Source organism: Hyla sarda, chromosome 3 (assembly GCF_029499605.1).
Source record: "Hyla sarda isolate aHylSar1 chromosome 3, aHylSar1.hap1, whole genome shotgun sequence".
Taxonomy (NCBI): domain Eukaryota; kingdom Metazoa; phylum Chordata; class Amphibia; order Anura; family Hylidae; genus Hyla; species Hyla sarda.
In genome coordinates, this window is record NC_079191.1 from 308,296,081 (window position 1) to 308,313,942 (window position 17,862).

At 42.6% G+C, this 17,862-nt stretch overlaps 2 protein-coding genes across 5 annotated transcripts in view; both read right to left on the minus strand.

Annotated features, from left to right (window-relative positions):
* LOC130362474 (protein unc-93 homolog A-like) overlaps nt 1-6,004 on the minus strand; it is a 34,243-nt gene extending 28,239 nt beyond the window's left edge. Inside the window, exon 1 of the mRNA XM_056567019.1 lies at nt 5,884-6,004. Within this exon, the coding sequence (XP_056422994.1) occupies nt 5,884-5,973 (90 nt within the window). The 5' untranslated portion in view covers nt 5,974-6,004. The remainder of the gene's footprint in view (nt 1-5,883) is intronic.
* The window catches only part of LOC130362473 (dihydroxyacetone phosphate acyltransferase-like), a 210,237-nt gene continuing 198,317 nt past the window's right edge, over nt 5,943-17,862 (minus strand). For all 4 annotated transcript variants that reach the window (XM_056567017.1, XM_056567016.1, XM_056567013.1 and 1 more), the window contains exon 17: nt 5,943-6,070. In XM_056567017.1, coding sequence (XP_056422992.1) covers nt 6,027-6,070 — 44 coding nt within the window. In that variant the 3' untranslated portion in view covers nt 5,943-6,026. The remainder of the gene's footprint in view (nt 6,071-17,862) is intronic.

Here is a 17,862-nt window from a genome sequence, read left to right on the forward strand (position 1 = left end):
GTAGTACAATTAAAGGTGTTACCAGCATTAGATCAACTAAACTGATGTCTGCAAAGTGTACCTGTCGTTTGCCAAAACTTTTTATGTATAGTTGATAACAATATGTACTGTATATGTAATATACCTTGGTTACAAAATTGTAAAATGTTTAATATTGTATATTTTTGGATGAAAAAATGCTGCCCCTGCAGCTATTGCCTATGTGTCTCTGTGTGGACACAAAATACAGGAAGTGTGGGGAGGACAAGAAGGGCTCTGCACAGGTTCCTGGCTTGTCAGTCATCCTGCTGTGTGAGCCAGGAGCGTGTCATAGAGCCTTAGTGCACAGAGCCCTGCTTGTCCTCAGTGTACAGAGCCCTGCTTATCCTCAGTGTACAGAGCCCTGCTTGTCCTCAGTGTACAGAGCCCTGCTTGTCCTCAGTGTCCAGAGCCCTGCTTGTCCTCAGTGTACAGAGCCCTGCTTGTCTTCAGTACACAGAGCCCTGTTTGTCCTCAGTGTACACAGCCCTGCTTGTCCTCAGTACACAGAGCCCTGCTTGTCCTCACTACACAGAGCCCTGCTTGTCCTCACTGCACAGAGCCCTGCTTGTCCTCAGTGTACAGAGCCCTGCTTCTCCTCAGTGTACAGAGCGCTGCTTGTCCTCAGTGTGCAGAGCCCTGCTTGTCCTCAGTGCGCAGAGCCCTGCTTGTCCTCACTGCACAGAGCCCTGCTTGTCCTCACTGTACAGAGCCCTGCTTGTCCACAGTGTACAGAGCCCTTCTTGTCCTCAGTGTACAGAGCCCTACTTGTCCTCAGTGTACAGAGCCCTGCTTGTCCTCAGTACACAGAGCCCTGCTTGTCCTCAGTGTACAGACCCCTGCTTGCCCTCAGTGTACAGAACCCTGCTTGTCCTATGTGTACAGAGCCCTGCATGTCCTCCGTGTACAGAGCCCTGCTTGTCCTCACTGCACAGAGACTGGCATGTCCTCAGTGTAAAGAGCCCTGCTTGTCCTCAGTGCACAGAGCCCTGCTTGTCCTCACTGCACAGAGCCCTGCTTGTCCTCAGTGTACAGAGCCCTGCTTGTCCTCACTGCACAGAGCCCTGCTTGTCCTCAGTGTACAGAGCCCTGCTTGTTTTCAGTACACAGAGCCCTGCTTGTCCTCAGTGTACACAGCCCTGCTTGTCCTCAGTACACAGAGCCCTGCTTGTCCTCACTGCACAGAGCCCTGCTTGTCCTCACTGCACAGAGCCCTGCTTGTCCTCAGTGTACAGAGCCCTGCTTGTCCTCAGTGTACAGAGCGCTGCTTGTCCTCAGTGTGTAGAGCCCTGCTTGTCCTCACTGCACAGAGCCCTGCTTGTCCTCAGTGTACAGAGCCCTGCTTGTCTTCAGTACACAGAGCCCTGCTTGTCCTCAGTGTACACAGCCCTGCTTGTCCTCAGTACACAGAGCCCTGCTTGTCCTCACTGCACAGAGCCCTGCTTGTCCTCACTGCACAGAGCCCTGCTTGTCCTCAGTGTACAGAGCCCTGCTTGTCCTCAGTACACAGAGCCCTGCTTGTCCTCAGTGTACAGACCCCTGCTTGCCCTCAGTGTACAGAACCCTGCTTGTCCTATGTGTACAGAGCCCTGCATGTCCTCCGTGTACAGAGCTCTGCTTGTCCTCACTGCACAGAGACCGGCATGTCCTCAGTGTAAAGAGCCCTGCTTGTCCTCACTGCACAGAGCCCTGCTTGTCCTCAGTGTACATAGCCTTGCTTGTCCTCAGTGTACAGAGCCCCACTTGTCCTCAGTGTACAGAGCCCTGCTTGTCCTCAGTGTACAGAGCCCTGCTTGTCCTCAAGTGTACAGAGCCCTGCATGTCCTCAGTGTACAGAGCCCTGCATGTCCTCACTGCACAGAGCCCAGCTTGTAATCAGTGCACAGAGCTCTGCTTGTACCACCCACACTTCCTTTAAGCAAAAGCTGCAGGGGCAAGCCAAGATTTTTTCACCCAAAAATATGCACATTTTAAACCAATGTATATTACAAATATACGTAATAAGTTTTTATGTACATTATATTAAAAGTTTTTGCAAATGTCAGGAAAAACTAAAAAACCCTGTTTTTCTATTGTTGGACAACCCCTTTAACCTGGTTGACTTATTATCTCAGACTCTAAGACTACTTATTCATGTGTCAGTGCAATGATGGCTCCTTTCAATGTTGGATTTGCCTGCCAACTTACTAGGGGATCCTACAATATGGTGAGTACAAGCTAATGGGCCCAAGAGATACAGAAGACAACTCTATATAGAGTTGTCTTCCGTATCCTACATTCACATGATAGGATACACCCAGAAAGAAAAATTGAGTCATTTCAAAATAATTATAAACTTTATTAGATCAAAAACTCATAAAAACAGGCACATAATATGCAAAGGAGGAAAATAACAGCACATGGGAAAAGCAAAAACACTGCCCCGGAACCTGCGCTGTCACATGGAATAAAGCTATGGCAAGAGTATGATGGCAATATTGCACTAGGGAAGGTAGCTATAGTTGATATTGCACTAACCCCTGTAACTATATGGCAGTATATACATAAGTCACACTATAAGGTGGACTAAGGGGAGTGTGCAAGATAAATGCATAAAGTGCTGTAGTAAACATCAAGAAATTACCAACCCAGAAAAGTGCAATGTGCAAGTGCAGAATGTAAGCAGCAGACAGCTCACAGGGTCCAAGGCAGCGTCACCCCAACACGCGTTTCGGCACGTTCAAGCCTTCGTCCGGGAGTGACGCTACCCTTGACATCTCTTCTATTTATACAAACATAGAACCTTATTGTAAACTTATTGTAAATTATTAGTATGGTTTACAAACTTACTGTAAATTTTTTTTTTATAGATGAGCCACTTACAGATATATATGTTTAATATTGATATATTTTTTACGGTAATTTATTTAACACAATTAATTTATTTAATTTATCTTATTTAATTTGTTCAATATTATCTGTTCAATATTATTGGATATGAACTGGTGGGGTATATATTTTTGTGATATTTTTGTGGGGTTTCTAATGTATGGTGGGCAAGAGATTAGGATTAAATTAATGTATTGAGATATTACTGTACTTAAGATGTATATATGTGTAAATTAATTATCAATTTGTATGTATTGTTTATTATTTATTGTTTGTTTATTTATCCCCCTGCTTGTGTAATTTTGCTCTTGTATATGTATCTATACCAATTTAATAGCAATGTGGTGTGTGGACCACTCTGTTTCTAGCTATACTGTGTTAGTTTATAAATTAATACTATGTTATGCCACTAGAGGGCAATATGTCTCCTCATGTGCAGTTTAACTGGATTTCCAGCCGCTGCCTCTACCAGTAGTGCGCATGCGCCGTCCTGGTTCCCGTTCGGCGTCCTTGTCGGCCGCGTGTCTTGCGTGATCCGAGTCATGTGACTGGTCAGGTGATCGGGTTGTATGACGCGGCCTCCCAGGACGCCGGGTGGAGTATCCAGAGCGGCGAACATGCGCCGAAATACGTGTGTGAAATGAGGACACATACAAGGTGGGTGGCAACTTTGTTTTAATTGGTTCTATGTTTGTATAAATAGAAGAGAGATCGAGGGTAGTGTCACTCCCGGACGAAGGCTTTTTTCGTGTGCCGAAACGCGTGTTGGGGTGACGCTGCCTTGGACCCTGTGAGCTGTCTGCTGCTTACATTCTGCACTTGCACATTGCACTTTTCTGGGTTGGTAATTTCTTGATGTTCACTACAGCACTTTATGCATTTATCTCCCCTTAGTCCACCTTAGTCCACCTTATAGTGTGACTTATGTATATACTGCCATCTAGTTACAGTTAGTGCAATATCAACTATAGCTACCTTCCCTATTGCAATATTGTCATCATGCTCTTGCCATAGCTTTATTCCATGTGACAGCGCAGATTCCGAGGCAGTGTTTTTGCTTTTCCCATGTGTTGTTATTTTCCTCCTTTGCATATTATGTGCCTGTTGTTATGAGTTTTTGATCTTATAGTTTATATAAAAGTTTATAATTATTTTGAAATGACTCCATTTTTTTTTCTGGGTGTATAGTTTCAGTGGGAGTCCTAGTACATGCTGCTACACTTTGGGGGTCATGATAGTGTGTGGGGTTTTTTATGTTACCCCCCTATTTCTTCCCCCCTATCCATTAAGTGTTTGTTGGTTTATTAATTCACATGATAGGGTACGTTTATGATGCAAACAAAAGTGGATGTGCACTGATTTTATATATCAAGTAATTTTTTCTGGTGAACTTAAAGGAAAACTGTCAGCTTGCCCGCCCCGAACTAACCAGCGGGTCCTGGCTGACAGTGCAGGGGACGTTGATCAGTTTGATGCCTACCGTGCCTGGATCCGCCTGGCCGAAACCTTTGTTTTTCCGTATAAGCTAGTTAGGTGCTAACTGACACAGGTGGGGTAACTGGCACTCTGATGTAAGCAGCCGCCAGCCGCAGCGCCGCCCAGCTCATTAATATTCCTCCACTCCCTCTGCTTTTCCCTCTTCATTAAAGAGCAGGAAAAAGAGGAAGAGGCGGAGGGAGTAGAGGAATATTGATGAGATGGGCGGCGCTGCGGCTGACTGCCACTGACGTCAGAGTGCCAGCTACCCCGCCTGTGCCAGTTAGCGGATCCGGGTACGGTAGGCATCAAACTGATCAGCATCCACCGCATCAGCCAGTACTGCTGGTTAGTGTGGGGGGGAGCAAGCTGATAGTTTTTGTTTAAAGGGGTACTCCGGTGTAGAATATCTTATTTCCTATCAACATTAGTGTCTGATTGTTAGGGGGGAGGGTCCGACCATTGGGACCCCCGCGATCTCCTGCCTGGCACCCTGGTTCTCTCCATGAACCAGCCTCCTCTCCATGCATGGATTACTGTTGACCATGAAATGAAGCTGTAACCAACACGCCCCTCCATGTATCTCTATAAGAGCGCTGGAGATACAGCATTTGTGTATCTCTGGCTCCAACTATTTCAAAAGTAGCTATAGTGCTATATCAGGTCTTATGGACATATTTTTCTGCATGTTTCCCAGAGCTTCATCCCATCACCATATAGGAAAGCAAATAATTCTAAAGCAGCACTGGCACTGTATCATATGAGTACTACCACCTAGCCTGTTATTTCTGTCATCTTTTGGTTATGCTTCCATTTCTTCTGGTTCTTATGTCCCTTCCTTGGGTATGGGTACTGAGACAAATAGGAACACAGCAGACAGTGGACAGGCTGATAGTAAATCTAGAAATCCATATACAGAGAGTCAAACAGGACTGATCACAGCTGAAGGACCACAATGCTGATCTGAGCACATTAGCTCCTTTATTTAAGTGATTAGTGAAATCCTCAGAACCCAGACTACCTCTAGTCTTATTACATGTGAAAACTTTTTTGAAAATGGAGGTACACTTTTAAGTCTATACTACAAATGGGCAAAGAAAATGGTTGAGAAGTGTCATTTTCAAATGTAAAGAAAGAAGTTAGAAAATACTGAGCAAAAAAATGAGGTTCCCCTATTCAAGGACCTCATGTATTAGCCCCGTCTGATGTATCCACCATTGGATCCTTGATCCATAAAGAGATCATCCAAAGTGGAGAACCAATTTAATGATCTTTTTGTTAAAGGGGTTATCATGGGATAGAAAAACAGAGGTAATTTCTTCCAAAAACAGCACTGCATCTGCCGTCACATCTGTAATAAGTTTGTTTAAACTGTACTAACAGACACAAGGCAAAGACAGATGTGGTGCTTTACTTCATCTTATAAAAACATGCATTTGTACATTAATTTAACACTATTTTCTAATTTTTCAAATACTTTTGTTCATTATATTTAGTAATATTTTACTAAATCTTTAGTACCTGCAGTGTTTGAAGGCCTCCAAAAGCAACAAAAAGAAGTAAAAATCCCACAGACACAACAAAGATGTTCTTTAGATGGCGTATCTCCATGTCTGATGTTTGGTTGATTTATTTATTTATGGGAAGTGATGTTATAATGTCAGTTATTTATATCTTTTGGGTTTACAAACAGTCCATTTTTGCCTTTCTGAAAAAGAAGTTAAAAATCATAAGACACAACATTTTGCCAAATCTAGTGCACATTGTTCAGATTTTACTTGAATGCATTGCTATTTCTATTGGTTATTTCCTATGAACTGATCTCCGCTGCTCAAAAAAATAAAGGGAACACTAAGACAACACATCCTAGATCTGAATGAATGAACTAATCGTATGAAATACTTTCATCTTTACATAGTTAAATGTGCTGACAACAAAATTACACAAAAATTATCAATGGAAATCAAATGTATCAACCCATGGAGGTCTGGATATGGAGTCACACTCAAAATCAAAGTGGAAAACCACACTACAGGCTGATCCAACTTTGATGTAATGTCCTTAAAATAAGTCAAAATGAGGCTCAGTAGTGTATGTGGCCACCACGTGCCCGTATGACCTCCCTACAACACCTGTGCATGCTCCTGAGGGATGTCCTCCCAGACCTGGACTAAAGCATCCGACAACTCCTGGACAGTCTGTGGTGCAATGTGGCGTTGGTGGATGGAGCGAGACATGATGTCCCAGATGTGCTCCATCGGATTCAGGTCTGGGGAATGGCCTTCCTCTTGCAGGTACTTTTGACACACTCCAGCGACTTGAGGTCTAGTATTGTCTTGCATTAGAAGGAACCCAGGGCCAAGTGCACCAGCATATGGTTTCATAAGGGGTCTGAGGATCTCATCTTGGTACCTAAGGGCAGTCAGGCAACCCCCCAAAGAGATGCCACTCCACACCATTACTGACCCTACACCAAACCGGTCATGCTTGAGGATGTTGCAGGCAGCAGACCATTCTCCACGGCATCTCTAGACTCTGTCCCTTGTGCTCAGTGTGAACCTGCTTTCATCTGTGAAGAGCACACGGCGCCAGTGGCGAATTTGCCAATCTTGGTATTCTCTAGCAAATGCCAGACTGTAAGCACAACCCCAATTGTGGACATTGGGCCCTCATACCACCCTCATGGAGTCTGTTTCTGAACGTTTAAGTGGACACATGCACATTTGTGGCCTGCTGGAGGTAATTTTGCAGGGCACTGGCAGTGCTCCTCCTGCTTGCACAAAGGCGGAGGTAGCGGTTCTGCTACTGGGTTGTTGCCCTCCTACGGCCTCCTCCACGTCTCCTGATGTACTGGCCTGTCTGCTGGTAGCGCCTCCATGCTCTGGACACTACGCTGACAGACACAGCAAACCTTTTTTCCACAGCTCACATTGATGTGCCATCCTGGATGAGCTGCACTACCTGAGCCACTTGTGTGGGTTGTAGACTCTGTCTCATGCTACCACTAGAGTGAAAGCACCAGCAGCATTCAAAAGTGACCAAAACATCAGCCAGGAAGCATAGGAACTGAGAAGTGGTCTGTGGTCACCACCTGCAGAATCACTCCTTTATTGGGGGTGTCTTGCTAATTGCCTATAATTTCCACCTGTTGTCTGTTCCATTTGCACAACAGCATGTGAAATTGATTGTCAATCAGTGTTGCTTCCTGAGCGGACAGTGTGATTTCACAGAAGTGTGGTTGACTTAGAGTTACCGTAAATTGTGTTGTTTAAGTGTTCCCTTTATTTTTTTGAGCAGTGTATTTATACTTACTGAAGTCTTTATACATAAAGTGCCCATATAATAAAGGATGTATGAAAAACCAACAGTAAAAAATGAAGAGTAAAAATCAAACGTAAAATAGCAAAAATTCAGGGAGGTAGAATATTAGTAATAGAAATTATCAGGAAGAACACAAAGGTAGAGGGTGATCTTCAATGTGAATGTCACTGCTACAGCCAATTACAGCGGGATCAACCATTGATTTAATGTTCATAGGTGCCACCCAACCCTCCTTTAGGAAAGACATTGGAGGGGGAGGGGGGCATGTTGGATTTAAACTTGCCCAATCCTATGTTTTAATTGTGTTTACACTGTTGTTCGAGGGGTCTAGCAGGGACTTCTACTGAAATAAACAGATTTTGTCCAGAGATAAATTACCCCACTTAGTAAAGTGCCCAACACAACAATAGCATCAAGCCAAATAAAAGAGACAGGTAGACAAATAGTAATATATTAGACAAACAGTAAATTTTTATTAAATAAAAAATAAAAAAATACTACACATACATGTTAAATAAAAAAGCATAAAACCAGAAAATCGGGTTCAGGGGAACCTACTACTGAAGACAGAATGGAGAAAAAAATTGTAAGATCCCTACAATATGGAACAGAATTATTTGGAGAGAATGGCAAAATAGCATGCTACTGGTACGTAATAGCAGCAAGTGGTGCAACCATGTAGTAAACACAGGTCTAAGACACCAATATGGTAAAAAAATAATAAACAACCACTCAGTATGTTAAGCACAGAAACAAGCAGAGAAAACTAAAGAGCTACATGAAACAAATACACACAGATGTATTGCCAGTAACTATGGACAAGATCAGATTTGCTGGCTGGTCGAGGAGTGAGCAGGGCACAGCAACTTGCTTCCTCAGCTGATAACTAGCGATCACAGCAGGTCTCAGGAGTGAGACCCAATGAGAGCCAAACTTTTGACATGGATGGGCAACATGTCAATTTTTATTTTATAATTACAGTAACCCTTTAAAATGTTCAGAAATTAAATGATTGGTAAGGATGCAATGTTGTACCCAATGGAACAGCTGATGTCGTGTATGGCCGACAGGGAGTCGTAGTACTCCTGTCAGAGGCAATGGAATCTTGGCAGCTTTAGGGCCGCAGCTACACCCTGGACACTTTTTTAGTGATTTCAACACTCTTCATAGGGGGTCTTCACTTATATGAGAATAGTCCTTGACCAAGGGGCTTTCTATAGTAGTGGTGTCTGGTTGCAAATGTGTTAAAGGGGTACTACTCTTTTAAATCAACTGGTGGCAGAAAGTTAAACATATTTGTTAATTACTTCTATTAAAAAATCTTAATCCTTCCAGTACTTATTAGCTGCTGAATGCTACAGAGGAAATTCCTTTCTTTTTGGAACACTTATTACATCATGAGCACAGTGCTCTCTGCTGACATCTCTGTCCATTTTAGCAACCATGCATAGCAGATGCATAGCAGATGTATGCTAAGGGCAGCATGGTGGCTCAGTGGTTAGCACTGCTGCCTAGCAGTGCTGGGGACTTGGGTTCAAATCCCACTAAGGACAACATTAAATAAAGTGTTATTATTATAATAACATCAGCAGAGAGAACTGTGCTCGTGATGTCATCAGAGAGCATTCCAAAAAGAAAAGAATTTCCTCTGTAGTATTCAGCAGCTAATAAGTACAGGAAGGATTAAGATTTTTTAATAGAAGTAATTTACAAATATGGTTAACTTTCTGCCACCAGTTGATTTAAAAGAAAAAAGGTTTTCATCGGAGTACCCCTTTAAGTCCTGGTGTTAAGTGCAAATTAATCGTATCTGACTCAGTGGTAAACTTAAACTATAAACAATAACTTAATTGAAGAATGTTTCTTTGCATAAGCCAATACATGATACAGTCTCTTAGGGCACAAAATAATTGTGAGTTTCATGGTTTCGGTGTAACAATCCCCTTTGTAACTATAGTGGAAGACCGGTTCAGACATTCTCTAGGGGAGATTTGGGGTATTACTTTAATGACAGTCTAGATTTAGATATGCTCTATTGTAAGGGGGTCTTCACACGCTCGCTCCCCATGGTGAATAGGAATTCATAAAAGACTTTTGATACTCACGGTTGTGTAATGATTCTCTATAGCATGGCATCGGGTGGAAAAGTTTGGAGCACGAAAGTCATGTAGCGCTGGCTCTAGTCGGAGGCCCACTGGGAGTTCAGTAGATGCAGGATTCACCCTAAACGACCCAAAGCTGATTTGAGTTGCAGATTAACTGGAATGGTTCTACTGGCAGAGCCAAGGTTTCTGCACAAGAGTTGTGCTGACAGAGAAAAGCTCACAGGAGCTCCTTCCCTGACCTAAGCCAAGTTATGACTGGACTAGACCTCCTTCACCTTACCTGGTCTAGCCAGAAATAATTGTTTTATTTTAAGAGGTTTCCGGAGTATTAAGGTGGTTGATAGAAGCTTGGAAGGGAGTTATATCATGTGACCTGCTTCTCGTAGACTTTGCAGAGTATGCACCAGAGGTGAGAGCACAGAGCATATTAACCAATACACAATCAATTACCTTAGTGCATGCACATGTTAACCAGCATAAAGGAATACAGTACATGTTACACATGTTTAAATTCATATGAAAACCTATATTCTTCAGAAGCAGTTAGATCAATTATTGACATACTAAAGAAGCAGATAAAATAAAAAAAATGTTTGTTCATTTAGGGATATATACTGTATAGATCTCAGTATATACAGAGTTATGAGCTTCTAGAGTATATGGAGGGTCTGTCCCTCCCAATGATAACTCCCAACAAAAGAAATTATGACATTACGTTTTTATAGAATAGTAAAGCCCAGGAATAGAGTTGATGGGATTAGTGCAGAAATAGGAGTTGATATCAGAAATTACATACTGTAGGTATTGAGGAAAATTTTCATACTAAGAAAATGGACGATAAACCCCAAAAAAGAGCAAATAGCTCCTCTTTTTTGGGGTTTATTGTATTGTTCGGAGTCTATATTATAGGCTTTTTTTCACACATAATGGCCCTCATTTACTTAAAAAATCGGGTTGTAAGTCTATCTTGCTTTCTTAGCCGACTGCTTTTTCCCCCTGGTATGTATTATTATGTCGCATCCTGTTTGTCGCACTGGGTTTTGTTGGTTTTGGTTTCCAACTCCTCTGAGTTGTCGGGAAAAAATCCACAACAATTCAACATATTCGGGTTGGAAACCTTTATAAATATGTGGGAAAGCTCAGAAATGTCGGGTTACGCCCCTTTTTCAGGTTTGGGAGAATCCACATCGGGTCCATCGGGAAAAAATGTCGCATCGTGTTGCAGACTGGCGCACGATGTCTGCGACATGTCGCAGACAAAGATGCGCCAAAAAAAACCGACAAAAGAAGTCGGGTTTAGAATAGTAAATGAGGGCCAATATTGGGAATTAGCATTTAAGATATGATATTGAGCTTTTTGTGGGTAGCCATTTTTTTGTGCACCTTTTGATTATTATTACTATTGCTACAATTTTCCTTTTTAGGTGTGTGGTATTTACATGTTTTTTTGGTTATAAGTAAATGGACAAGTAAAACTTCCTGAGGAATTGCCAAGGAAATACCCATGTAAAAATCCTTTTTTAATTCGTCGTCAATAATCCTTGTCAAAATCTCAGCAATTTCTTGTCATTTCCTTGTAAAAGTAGATATGAAGCAAAAATTTTCATTGCTATCAACGGGGCTTGGATTCCAAGTAGATTCCAGGAGGTATCTTAAATCCTGTGGTGAATCTGATGACTTAAAGGGGTACTCAGCTCGGGGACCCCTGGGATCTCCCTGTGCAGCAGCCCGGTACCTCAGCAGCCTGGAGCTAAGTTTTCTCTGAGGCTGATGATGGGCGGTGCAGGGGACAGGGCATCGTGATGTCACGGCCTGACCCCTCTTGACATCATGCCCTGCCCCCTCAATACAAGTCTAAGGGAGGGGGCATGACGCCCCTTCCATAGACTTGCATTGAGAAGGGCAGACGTGACATCACAAGGGGGCAGGGCAGTGACATCACAATGCCCCATCCCCTGCACCGCCCGTAATCAGCCTCATAGAAAACTTAGCTCCAGGCTGCTGAGGTACCGGGCTGCTGCAGGGGGCATCACAGGGGTTCCCAGTGGCGGGCCCCCCGCGATCAGACATCTTATCCCCTGTGCTTTGGATAGGGGATAAGATGTCTAAAAGCGGAGTAGCCCTTTAATGTGAACATGTGAACATACCTTAACTCTGCTTTTACTGAGAGTGAATTACCATACTCCAATATGGAGGCAATGATAACCTTAAAAAGAAACTGACTGTTCAAAAAGAGGTGTTATATTGGTGAAGTACTTGCAGAGTTATTGTAGTTTATATCTTCTTTCCTATTGCACAGCTCTTTGCACTGCTACCTCATTATTCACTGGCAAGCCAGCACCTGTGATAAATATGCAAATGAGAGCAGGTGCCACTATATTTCAGGTGTAGCTAGGCAGTGGCGCTCACTTTCCCCCCCTCTCACATGTCCCCAGCAGGCGATTTAAAGAGTACCTGTCACCAAACTAAACTTTTATTTTATTGTTCCTTACGTTTTTATAAGACACTTTGCTATTTATTTGAAGGAAAAAATTCTCAACCTTTGTATGGTTTTAATGTGATTGAAAAAACTGCCACTAGGTGGCTCTGTTCTTTTCCCTGCACAAGTAAAACAGTTAGTTTGGTCTACTCTCGGCCTGGCAGGAGACCAAACTCAGGAAGTGGGTGTGGGGCATGGTGAGGCACAGCTTTCGCAGGCTTCAGTGACGTCATGCCTACTGGGGAATGGCCACCTTCAGCTCACACAAGGTGAGCAGAGGGGGAAGAATGATACAGAGCTTTTTGAAGCTCAGAAAATTTGTTTAAGGGCAGGAGGGGTGTTAGTATTAGTTAGGGAATATAATCTAAGTCAGTTTAGAAAATATGGTTTGATGACAGGTACTCTTTAATATTTCTCACAGGGACAGGGTGGGTAGGGAATTGGAAAGAAGATATAACTGGCCAATTTTTAGCAAGTACTTCACCAAAAAAATTAAGTAACCCCTCTTTTTAAAGCTGTTCGACCACACAATAACCCAATATATATTGGGTTTACTGTGAGTGAAAAAGTTTTCAGTTTCAAATTTTTAACAAATTTAAAGAACAACTGGATCAGAAAATGTATAAATCCCTTTTAACCCCTTAACCTCTTAAGGACCCATGACGTATGCGTACGTCATGAGTCCGCTCCCGATCTATAACGCGGAGCCATGGCGTCATAGCGGGTCGGGCCCAGCCTCTAACAATGGCCGAGATCCGTGGCAAATTACATGCGGCATTGATCGCAGTGCCGTGCGCTTTAACCCTCTAGACGCGGCGTTCAACTTTGAAAGTGAAAGTGAAACCATGCCGGTTAGCTCAGGGAGCTTCTCGGGATTGCCGCAGCGAAATCACGGCATCCCGAACAGCTTACAAGACACCTGCCTCCATGCTGTCCAATGACTGAATGACTGCTCAGTGCCTGAGATCCAGGCATGAGCAGTCAAGCGGCAGAATCATCGATAAGTGGTTTCTTATGAGAAACCACTGATCAATATAAAATATCAGTGTGTGCAGTGTTATAGGTCCCTAGGGGAGCTATAACACTGCAAAAAAAAAGTTTAAAAAAAAGTGAGTAAAGATCATTTAACCCCTCCCCTAATAAAAGTTTGAATCACCCCCTTTTCCCATAAAAAAAAAAAGTTGTGTAAATAAAAATAAACATATGTGGCATTGCCGCGTGCGGAAATGTCCGAATTATAAAAATATATCATTACTTAACCCCTTAAGGACCCAGCCATTTTACACCTTAAGGACCCGGCCATTTTTTGCACATCTGAACACTGTCACTTTAAACATTAATAACTCTGGAAGAGATAGTTTTTTTCGTGACATATTCTACTTTAACATAGTGGTAACATTTTGTCGATACTTGCAACCTTTCTGCTCTCTGCTTGTAAGGAAAATGGATATTCCAAATCATTTTTTTTAATTCACATATACAATATGTCCACTTTATGTTTGCATCATAAAATTGATGTGTTTTTACTTTTGGAAGACACCAGAGGGCTTCAAAGTTCAGCAGCAATTTTCCAATTTTTCACAAAATTTCCAAACTCACAATTTTTCAGGGACCAGTTCAGGTTTGAAGTGGATTTGAAGGGTCTTCATCTTAGAAATACCCCACAAATGACCCCATTATAAAAACTGCACCCACCAAAGTATTCAAAATGACATTCAGTCAGCGTTTTAACCCTTTAGGTGTTTCACAGGAATAGCAGCAAAGTGAAGGAGAAAATTCTTCATTTTTTACACTCGCATGTTCTTGTAGACCAAATTTTTGAATTTTTACAAGGGGTAAAAGGAGAAAATGTATACTTATAATTGTAGCCCAATTTCCCTCAAGTAAGCACATACCTCATATGTCTATGTAAAGTGTTCAGCGGGCGCAGTAGAGGGCTCAGAAGCAAAGGAGCGACAAGGGGATTTTGGAGAGTATGTTTTCCTGAAATGGTTTTTGGGGGGCATGTTGCATTTAGGAAGCCCCTATGGTGCCAGAACAGCAAAAAAAAAAAAAAACATGGCATACCATTTTGGAAACTAGACCCCTTGAGGAATGTAACTAGGAATAAAGTGAGCCTTAATACCCCACAGGTGTTTCACGACTTTTGCATATGTAAAAAAAAAATAATAATTTCACTAAAATGTGTGTTTCCCCCCAAATTTCACATTTTTGCAAGGGTTAATAGCAGAAAAGACCCCCCAAAATTTGTAACCCCATCTCTTCTGAGTATGTAGGTACCCCATAAGTTGACCTGAAGTGCACTACGGGCGAACTACAATGCTAAGAAGAGAAGGAGTCATATTTGGCTTTTTGAGAGCAAATTTTGCTAGGGGGGCATGTCGCATTTAGGAAGCCCCTATGGTGCCAGGAAAGCAAAATAACCCCAACATGGCACACCATTTTGGAAACTAGACCCCTTGAGGAACGTAACAAGGGGCACAGTGAGCATTTACCCCCCACTGGTGTCTGTCAGATCTTTGGAACAGTGGGCTGTACGAAATTTTTAATTTGCACAGCCCACTGTTCCAAAGATCTGCCAGACACCAGTGGGGGGTAAATTCTCACTGCACCCCTAATTACATTCCATGAGGGGTGTAGTTTCCGAAATGGCGTCACATGTGTTTTTTTTTTTTTTTTTGCATTTGTCAAAACCGCTGTAACAATCAGCCACCCCTGTGCAAATCACCTCAAATGTACATGGTGCACTCTCCATTCTGGGCCTTGTTGTGTGCCCCCAGAGCACTTTGCGCCCACATATGGGGTGTCTCCGTAGTCGGGAGAAATTACATTACAAATTTTGGGGGGCTTTTTTCCCTTTTACCTCTTGTCAAAATGAAAAGTATAGGGCAACACCAGCATGTTAGTGTAATATTTTTTTTTTTTTTACACTATCATCCTGGTGTAGACCCCAACTTCACCTTTTCATAAGGGGCTAAAGGAGAAAAAGCCCCCAAAATTTGTAAGCAATTTCTCCCGAGTACAGCGATACCCCAAATGTGGCCCTAAACTGTTGCCTTGAAATACGCATTTGAGGCCTGAATTAGGGATTTGCATAGGGGTGGATATAGGGGCATTCTACGCCAGTGATTCCCAAACAGGGTGCCTTCAGCTGTTGCAAAACTCTCAGCATGCTTGGACAGTCAACGGCTGACCGGCAATACTGGGAGTTGTTGTTTTGCAACAGCTGGAGGCTCCATTTTGGAAACAGTGGCGTACCAGACATTTTTCATTTTTATTGGGGAGGGGGGCTGTGTAGGGGTATGTGTATATGTAGTGTTTTTTACTTTTTATTTTATTTTGTGTTATTGTAGTGTAGTGTTTTGAGGGTACAGTCGCACAGGCGGGGGATTACAGCGAGTTTCCCGCTGCGAGTTTCACCTGCCGTGCAAAATTTGCTGCATCGCAAACTTGTGGTTTTGCAACAACTGGAGGCACACTGGTTAGGAAACAGACAATGTTTCCCAACCAGTGTGCCTCCAGTTGTTGCAAAACCACAACTCCCAAACATTCTCAGGCATGCTGGAAGTAGTAGTTCGGCAACATCTTTTGAGCCAGATGTTGCTGAACTACAACTCCCAGCATGCTTGGAGTTGTAGTTTTGCAACATCTGGAGGACTACAGTTTGCAGACCACTAATACAGTGGTTCCCAATCTGTGCCTTCCAGATGTTGCAAAACTACAACTCCCAGTATCCCAAAACTGTCCAGGCATGCTGGGAGTTGTAGTTCTGCAACATCTGAAGGGCCAGAACTACAACTCCCAGCATGCCTGGACAGTAAGGGTATGCTGAGGATGTGTAGTTATGCAACATCTGGAAGGGCACAGTGGTCTGCAAACTGTGGACCTCCAGATGTTGCAAAACTGCAACTCCCAGCATTCCCAGATGCCAAGGGCTGTCTGGGCATGCTGGGAGTTGTAGTGTAAGGGGACCAGATGGAGCAGTCCAGATAGCTTTACGGCGGTCTGGACTGCTGCAAAGGTCCCACGCCGCCGCCGAAGATCAACTCACCTGTCGCCCCCGCCGCCGGGATCCGGGTCTTCAGGGACGAGGTAAGTACCGGGGCCGGGCCCGCTTCTACCAGGGCAGGGTCCGGAAAACACCAGGACGTACGGGGACGTCCTGAGACCTTAAAGCCCAGGGTGCGGGGATGTCCCCGTATGTCCTGGGTCCTTAAGGGGTTAAATCGCACGGTCAATGGCGTATGCGCCTAAAAATTCAAAAGTCCAAAAAAGCGATCAATAAGTCCTATCAATGCATAAATGATGGTGTTAAACACTTCAGATCACGGCGCCAAAAATGAGCCCTCATACCGCCCAATATGCAGAATAAAGATAAGGTGTCATTTTTACCGAAAAATGTACTGTGTAGAAACGGAAGCCCCCAAAAGTTACAAAATGGGGTGTTTTTTTTTTTTCAATTTTGTCTCACAATGATTTTTTTTATCCGTTTCGCCGTAGTTTTTTGGGTAAAATGACTGAGGCCAATACAAAGTAGAATTGGTGGTGCAAAAAATAAGCCATCATATGGATTTATAGGTGCAAAATTGAAAGAGTTATTATTTTTTAAAGGTAAGGAGGAAAAAACGAAAATGCAAAAACGGAAAAACACCGGGTCCTTAAGGGGTTAAGGACTCGTGATTTTACTTTATTTTTTTCATTTTTTTCCTCCTCACATTCTAAATATCACAATGCTTTCAATTATCCACCAAGAGACTTACATGAGGGCATCATTTTTGTGCCACCAATTTTAATTTGTAATCACATCAGTCATTTTACCACAAAATCTACGGCGAAACCAATAAAAAAAAACTTAATGTTCAAATTTAATTTAAAAAAAACACAATTTTGTAACTTTTTGCAGCTTCTGTCTCTATACTTTTTGGTAAAAATGACACACAATCTTTATTCGGTAGGTCCAGAATAGTAAAATGATACCTAACTTATATAGGTTTGATTTTCTTTTACGTCTTTTAAAAAATTATAACTTTTTGTGAGGGCAAATTTTTGGCACGTAATCTGTTTTTATTTTTACCATTTTTGTTTTGATGGGACTTTTTGATCGATTTTTCTAAAAAATGTTTCTGGTATTTGAAGGGAGCAGTGAGTGTCGACTACCATCAGTAGCCAGACACTCTCTGCTTATGTCGGGCAATGTACCACATGTTTTGCTAACATTGTGCAACATAGCCTTTCTCTATCATTATAATATGGAGTTAAATTCAGTCTAGCACAGATAAAGGTAACCTGTATAAGATAAAGGGTGCTATAGCACCACCAAAAGTGCCTATAATTGCCACATGGGCATTAGCATTTGAGCATGGAGCAATGGAAGAAAAGGGAAAAGGGCCCAGTCCAATGTGCATACATGTGCATCACCTCCTAAATGGTAGATAGGTAGACAGACAGTATGCCTAGAATGTACAGCCTGGTGAGTTAACAACAACTGAGCTAGAGGATTTATGGGAATAAGCTTCAGACCAAATCTTGGAAACAATTAACAAATAATTGCAAATATCAAGTGACTGTACAGGTGCAAAACAGGAATAGGCTTTT